General features: G+C 50.4%; 2 protein-coding genes across 2 annotated transcripts; both read left to right on the top strand.

Moving 5' to 3' along the window:
• Positions 1-1,694: 1,694 nt before the first annotated feature.
• LOC114882289 lies at positions 1,695-2,429 on the top strand. The gene has a single exon (XM_029199179.1). The coding sequence runs from the start codon at positions 1,695-1,697 to the stop codon at positions 2,427-2,429; it is 735 nt and encodes a 244-aa protein (XP_029055012.1).
• A 3,889-nt stretch (positions 2,430-6,318) lies between these two features.
• LOC114882466 lies at positions 6,319-7,224 on the top strand. The gene has a single exon (XM_029199357.1). It carries the CDS (start codon positions 6,319-6,321, stop codon positions 7,222-7,224), a length of 906 nt encoding a protein of 301 aa, XP_029055190.1.
• The last annotated feature ends 296 nt before the right edge of the window (positions 7,225-7,520 follow it).

The following is a 7,520-nucleotide window of genomic DNA, read 5'->3' as shown; positions in this document are numbered from 1 at the left end:
TTCTGTGACTCAAACGGTGACCAGACCGCGCTGCATTGAACCTTCCTCTTTCGAATGAACCCTTATTTAGATCAAAATGTTCTCATATAAAAACGAAAAGTGTATTCCCGTAAAAGCATTCCCAAAGACGAGTTCCGCCATTATCTGGATACTACAGAGCAAGTTACGTGACAAATTTAGTTCAGCTAGTAGTTATAAGGTGGCGTCTAAGTAGAAAGGCTGCCGATCTGGAATCGTAGCCAGAATCAAGCGTCAGCTTGATTACGTCACTCGAACTGTGCTGCGAAGGAAAGCGAAAAAGGCAACAACGCCCGAACGCTGAGTGAGACGCACTACAGTCATGCTGTCCTTCTCTCATTCTGCATGTTGAGATTGTCCCTTTTCTCTAAGGTTTTACTGCCGTCCGCCTGGATTTTTCACAGCGCCCCATAACAAACCCCGCCTCATTCAAACTATGTCGTGTTTGGTATCATTTTAATCAGAAAAATTTCACCAATGCACTAGTAAAAATTTCATTTAAAAAAAGTCAAAAATAAAAAAGTTTTATAATTGAATTAGTATTAGTCACACCGATATGTTTCGGCTCTTTCCTTTTATCATTGGATCTCTCGCTCTCTCCTCCACTGTCTGTCCCTTTCTACGTTCACGCTTGGCTGGCCATCGCATATAATCCGAGATTCGACACCTCTGTTGAATATATGAATTGTTGCACATATTCAACTTTTACTGTATAGACGCGAGGTCCCTCCATTTATTAGTTCTAACAGTACCATATTACTTTTTTATGCAGAATGTTTCAAGGAGTTGCCACAAGTAAAAAAAAAATGCAATTCTACTTACATAAAAAATGGATTTGCATTTTTTGAGTGCATCGTTGCATTCACGAAGAAAATGAAATCACAGAAAAATATACATTATCATACCATTGAACTTTTACATAAACAGCTTTTTCCTATCTCTTACCAAATTCAAGATATAACCCGTCCCAATTGCATGACGTATCCTGTATACTTTTATTAATTAAAAAACATTTATTTAAAAGTGTTGGCGAAATTCCACAAATTGTCGCAGAACACGAATTTGGCAACGAAAGTATTTCGTTGGTGCGTCGTTACCGATAGCGGCAGCACCTCTCGGGCCCACTTTGTCAACGCGGTCCCCTCTCATCGCGGAACCGGCACGATCGACGCCATAATCGATTCTTCCCTTCTTGTTTCGACGCTTGTCGTGAGACCACGCGAGTTTTGAATACAAGTTCGCCATTTTGAACACGCCGTTCAGTTTCTAGCTCAGTCCACGCGATTTGTATATGCATTCAGTACACGCATTATTGTAAATATTGTAAATAAATTGTTAAGTGTTAATCGAGGTGCGTGTTTCTTTCTCCGACCTCGCAGACCACGCTTTTCGCAGACATTTTTTGGTCCTTCGACCCGGATGAGACACGCCCTTCGCGTAACGGTTCGTGACTACGCAGTGTTGTGCACGCGAGTCCGTTGAACGGTTTTCGCCTTTATTAGTGATAAGTGAGCTCGTAGACTCTTTAGATTTAGTGCCGTTCTGAGACAGTGACTCTTCAGTTTTTTCCGACATTTTCTTTTGGCGACATTTTTGGGTTTGTGACATTTTTCGTTTGTGAACACGCAGTGCACAGTGTAGTTCAGTGCTCAGAGACACGCTAACGGATTACAACGATGCCGAAATCGCGCGACCCGTCACCCGCGTCGCAGGACGGTTCCGTCCGCTCAAACAAGGCGGATGAGGATGCGCCGGCCGCGCCGCCATTGCTGGAGGTGCCGGAAGAGACCACGCAGCCCACGCAGATCACGCAGGTCACGCGCACACGCTCGCCCGGTCGGCTCTCGTCAGAGCTTCAGGTCCGCGCTAGGGTTCAGGAGGAACGCCTCGACACGATGCTGTCAATCGTCGAGGATCTCCAGGCCTCCGCCAACAAAGATCCTCTGGAGATTCTCCCTTCAGAGGTGGAAATCACGAAGACCACGCTTATTGAGATGCACTTGCTGTTTCACCAGGAGCATCAAGCCTTGAGCCGACTCTGGCCTGTCTCCCAGCTGGACCACGGATACTACAAGTCCAAGGTGGCCTCGCAGGAGGACAAGGTAGTACTGACCGCGCGCAAACTGATTGCTCAGCTGGAGCACCGTCTGAGCCCGCCGCCGACCACGCAGCCCACGACGCCCACGCAACCGCCCACGAAACCCCGCTCACGTCTGCCTGAGATCGCACTGCCCAAGTTTGAAGGGGAGTACAGTCGGTGGCATCAGTTCAAGGCCACCTTCGCCTCCGTCATTACAGCCCGCGACGACCTCACTGACCTTGACCGGTTCAACTACCTTAAGGGAGCCGTGTCAGGTAACGCAGCTCAGCTGATTGAGCATCTGCCCACGACTGAAGAGGCCTTCTCCTAAGCTTGGAAGCTCCTAGACGAGCGGTTTGAAAACAAGCGTCTCAATATTCAGACGCATATGGATCGGATCTATAATCTGAAGCCGATGAAGGTCCGGAAGGCGGCGTCGCTCACCAAAATGGCAAACATTATGGGTGAGACGCTTGAAGCCTTGAAGAGCTTCGGGCTTTATGACGAGCACAATTGCTTCCTCATCACCGCACTCGTTCGCCTTTTGGACCCCGACACGCGAGAAAATTGGGAGACAACGCTGTCCACGCAGACGGAGTTTCCGACGATGGAGCAGCTTTCAAAGTTTCTGGTGGCCCGCGCACGCATGCTCGAGCAGCTCGAGCTACACCCGGACGCCAGGCCTACGCAGACCACGCAGACAGCCACCAAAACTACTCAGTCCACGACGCAACGTTCTGGGCCTTCGAGAGTGGCCACGCACACAGCGTCCACTCGGACCACGACGCCCACGCCCGCCGCTCACGCTGGGTCCTCCACACAGCAGAGGGCACGTCAGACAGCGCTCTATCCTTGCGCATACTGTGGTAAGGACCACTTTCTGGCCTCGTGTCCGGCATACAGAAACCTCGCGGTGTTAGAGCGCTTTAGTATTATCAAGGCTCAAGCGCTCTGTATCAATTGTCTGGGGCACCACAACTTTCGGAGCTGCAGAACAATGCACCAGAGGTGCAAATTATGTGATGAGCACCATCACACTACGCTCCACGGAGGAGAGCTGAGCCGGGTAGTGGTGCCTGGATACCAGGCCTTGCAGGCAGCCGCAGCAGGGCCCTCGCAAGCCCCCGCTTTAACGCAGACCACGAGGAACACTGCCGTCAACGTCAACCAACAATTGAGGAGTTGGTGCAGTCGTCGACGCCCACGCAGCTCACGCCTCTATGGACCACGCAGACCACGGACCACACTTCTAGCAACTGCACTCGCCAGAGTGCACACTGACCTCGCAACGCAGCAAGTAAGAATTCTGGTCGATTCAGGCTCTGAGGTGTCTCTTATTTCAGAGTCTTTAGTCAATCAGCTTAGACTCAGGCGACAACGCTCCTCATTAGATGTCCACGGAGTTGGTGGTGCAAGGACTTCGCAGACGAATGGAGTGGTCAGTATTACCCTCCATTCCATTTACAGACCGCTCTCAGTCACCGTGCACGCACACGTGCTCACGAAGGTGACCACTTGCCTGCCATCAGAACCACCAGCTCGTCCAACGCTGCCATCGCATCTGGAGAAATTGAACCTCGCAGATCCTCAATTTCTCACATCCAGCCCAGTGGACATCATTCTCGGAGCAGACGCATACGGGCAAGTTATCAAGTCAAATATTATTCGGCACACGTCATCACCGTTGATCGCTCAACTTTCGATCTTCGGTTGGCTCATAATCGGGCCCCTCGAGGGCACTCAGACAATTCGCAGGACTTCTCATCAAGTGACAGTCAATAATACTGATCGCCAACTGAGTGAATTACTCAGCCGCTTCTGGACGCAGGAAGAGCCACCGCAGGACACGGCACCCTTGCTCACACCAGACGAGCAAGAGTGCGAAGATCATTTCAAGACCACGCATTCAAGAGACTCCGCAGGAAGATACATCGTGCGATTGCCGCTCAAACTTCACCCAAGCGCACTCGGCAATTCGTATCAGACAGCGCACAACTGTCTCCAACGGATTCTCAGACGACTCAGCAAGGACGCGCAGTACAAACAGCTGTACACCAAGTTCATGCTCGAATATGAGCAGCTTGGTCACATGGTAAGACTGAACAATGACTCAATAACTAGTCCGTTTCAGTACTTTCTTCCACACCATGGCGTTCTGAAGTTGGGCAGTACGACCACCGCATTGCGTGTGGTTTTCAATGGCTCCAGTCCAACTTCTTCAGGATACTCGCTGAACGATCTTCTACACACTGGTCCGAATCTGATGCTGAACATTGCAGATCTGCTCATTTGGATACGCAGATACAAGCATCTGTTTGCAACCGACGTCACGAAGATGTACCGGCAGATCAAGGTACATCCAGATGACTGGAGCTTGCAGCAGATACTTTGGCTTGATGACGCACAACAGGAAACGCAGTACCAGCTGACCACGGTCACGTACGGGACGAAAGCTGCTCCGTACCTGGCTGTCCGAACACTCTTGCAACTCGCTGACGACGAAGGGTCGAAATATCCCCTTGCCGTGGAACCCATCAAAAATGGTAGGTATGTCGATGACATTTTTGGTGGCGCAGATACCTCAGAACATCTACAGGACGTTGCAAATCAGCTGACGCAGCTGTGTCAAGCGGGTGGATTTCCACTCGCAAAATGGCACTCCACAAGCAAATCGTTGCTAGAAGACCTCGCACCAGAACAGACCCACGCAGCAATCTCATTCGACGACTGTGCAACCAAAATTCTCGGAATTAAATGGATTCCACATCAGGACACGCTGAACTTCTCGACCATATCAGCTACTCAACGCACGCAGTTCACGAAACGCCTCATTCTCTCCGAAGTAGCTCAACTCTTTGATCCACTCGGTTTTGTTGCACCTGTAATTATCAGAGCTAAAATTCTCATTCAAGAGCTTTGGTTACAGGAACTCGGCTGGGACGACATTCTGCCTTGTCACATTACGCAGCAGTGGCTTCGCATCAGGGAAGATTTAACCAGTCTGGCCAGACTTTCCATCCCACGATGGTTCAACACAACGACCACGTCTACAGTTGAACTTCACGGCTTCTCTGATGCATCAGTCCTCGCAATGGCAGCCGTCGTCTATCTCGTTGTCCACGCACCGTCCACGGGTACCCACACATCTCTAATCTGCTCGAAAACGCGAGTGACACCACTCAAACGTCTGACCATCCTGAGGTTGGAACTCACAGCAGCGCTGCTACTTTCCAAACTGATGCGGCATGTTCACGCTACTTTGAACTTGACCGTTTCTCAGACATTTATGTGGACGGACTCAGAAGTTACGCTGGCATGGATCAAAACGCACCCCTCCAAATGGAAGGATTACGTACGCAACAGGGTAATCCAAATCCAGGAGATCACGCAGAACTTTCACTGGAGGCATGTACCAGGATCATCGAATCCAGCTGACTGCGCGTCAAGAGGCATGACGACAGAACAGCTCCAACAGCACTCGCTTTGGTGGACGGGACCACCGTGGCTCACGCAACCTCAGAACACGTGGCCCAAACTGACCAGTGTCGACGCAGACGAGTTCGGCGCCCCTGAAGCTCGTGCTGTCGTCTCACTCCACACGGCAAACACTCTTAAGGAATATTCATGGGAATTAATCTTTAAATATTCTTGTGTTAACAGATTACTCAGAATCACCGCTCTTTGTCTCAAATTCGTGGACAAGCTGTTCAAACGACAGGACGCTTCGCCCACGCATTTCATCTCAGCAGCTGATATGGAAAGGGCCAGAATTTATTGGATTCAGGCCACGCAGTCCACGTTCTTCAAGGATGAACTCGCTGCACTCGCCAAAAAAGCTACGCTGCCGTCAACGCATCCATTTACGAGGCTCACCGCTTACCTTGACCATCAAGGGATCGCCAGAGTAGGCGGACGCCTCCAACACTCAGAGCTTTCGCACGAAGGCAAACATCCTGTCATTTTGCCTCGTGATTCAAAATTCTCAGCACTTCTCATCGACCACGCACATCGTCAGACCATGCATGGAGGTACGCAATCCACCCTCGCCTTTCTCAGACAACGCTACTGGATTCTCGGTGGACGAGCTCCAGTGAAGACGCATATCTTGCGGTGTGTGAAGTGTGCTCGGCAGAGGGGGATCCGTGCCCATCAACTGATGGGCCAACTACCTCTTTGTCGAGTCACTCCATCGCGCCCGTTCACCCACACTGGAGTGGACTATGCAGGAACTCACGCTGAAAACTTGGAAAGGCAGGGGAGCCAAGACGCAGAAAGGGTGGATTTGCGTCTTCGTTTGCTTCGCAACCTCAGCTGTTCACTTGGAAGTTGTCACCGATTACTCAGCCGACGCATTCATCGCAGCCTATCGCAGATTTGCAGCAAGGAGAGGAACTGCAGCCTCTCTTTACTCAGATTGCAGTACCAACTTCCAAGGAGCAGACGCACAATTGAAAAGGCAGTTCAACGACAGCACACGCGAAAATCAAGACCTCGCAGCTCTACTCGCCAAGGATGGTACGCAGTGGCATTTCAACCCTCCTGCCGCTCCACACATGGGTGGAAAATGGGAGGCGGAGGTCAAGTCTCTCAAATTCCACCTGAAGAGGACGATTGGAGATGCTTTATTGACGTTCGAGGAATCAATAACATTGCTCGCGCAGATTGAAGCCATCCTCAATTCACGACTGTTGGAACCACTCAGCGATGATCCAGACGACGTCTCAGCCCTCTCACCAGGGCACTTCCTGATCGGATCGCCGCTCAACGCAGTGCCAGAGCCCACACTTCTCGACGTCTCGGTCAACCGATTGTCAAGGTGGCAATTTCTGCAGCAGCGTCTCCACAAACGAAAAATGCCACAAACCCAAAAATGTCGCCAAAAGAAAATGTCGGAAAAAACTGAAGAGTCACTGTCTCAGAACGGCACTAAATCTAAAGAGTCTACGAGCTCACTTATCACTAATAAAGGCGAAAACCGTTCAACGGACTCGCGTGCACAACACTGCGTAGTCACGAACTGTTACGCGAAGGGCGTGTCTTATCCGGCTCGAAGGACCAAAAAATGTCTGCGAAAAGCGTGGTCTGCGTGGTCGGAGAAAGAAATACGTACCTTGATTAACACTTAACAATTTATTTACAATATTTACAATAATGCGTGTACTGAATGCATATACAAATCGCGTGGACTGAGCTAGAAACTGAACGGCGTGTTCAAAATGGCGAACTTGTATTCAAAACTCGCGTGGTCTGAAACACGTGTTCTCACGACAAGCGTCGAAACAAGAAGGGAAGAATCGATCATGGCGTCGATCGTGCCGGTTCCGCGATGAGAGGGGACCGCGTTGACAAAGTGGGCCCGAGAGGTGCTGCCGCTATCGGTAACGACGCACCAACGAAATACTTTCGTTGCCAAATTCGTGTT

Source organism: Osmia bicornis, chromosome 11 (assembly GCF_907164935.1).
Source record: "Osmia bicornis bicornis chromosome 11, iOsmBic2.1, whole genome shotgun sequence".
Lineage (NCBI taxonomy): Eukaryota > Metazoa > Arthropoda > Insecta > Hymenoptera > Megachilidae > Osmia > Osmia bicornis.
Note: the sequence above shows the minus strand (reverse complement) of the source record. Positions and strands in the feature narration are given on the sequence as shown.

Bases quoted from the DNA above. Each gene is read 5' to 3' on its own strand.
- LOC114882289 (XM_029199179.1), top strand. From the start codon at position 1,695: ATGCCGAAATCGCGCGACCCGTCACCCGCGTCGCAGGACGGTTCCGTC.
- LOC114882466 (XM_029199357.1), top strand. From the start codon at position 6,319: ATGCAGGAACTCACGCTGAAAACTTGGAAAGGCAGGGGAGCCAAGACG.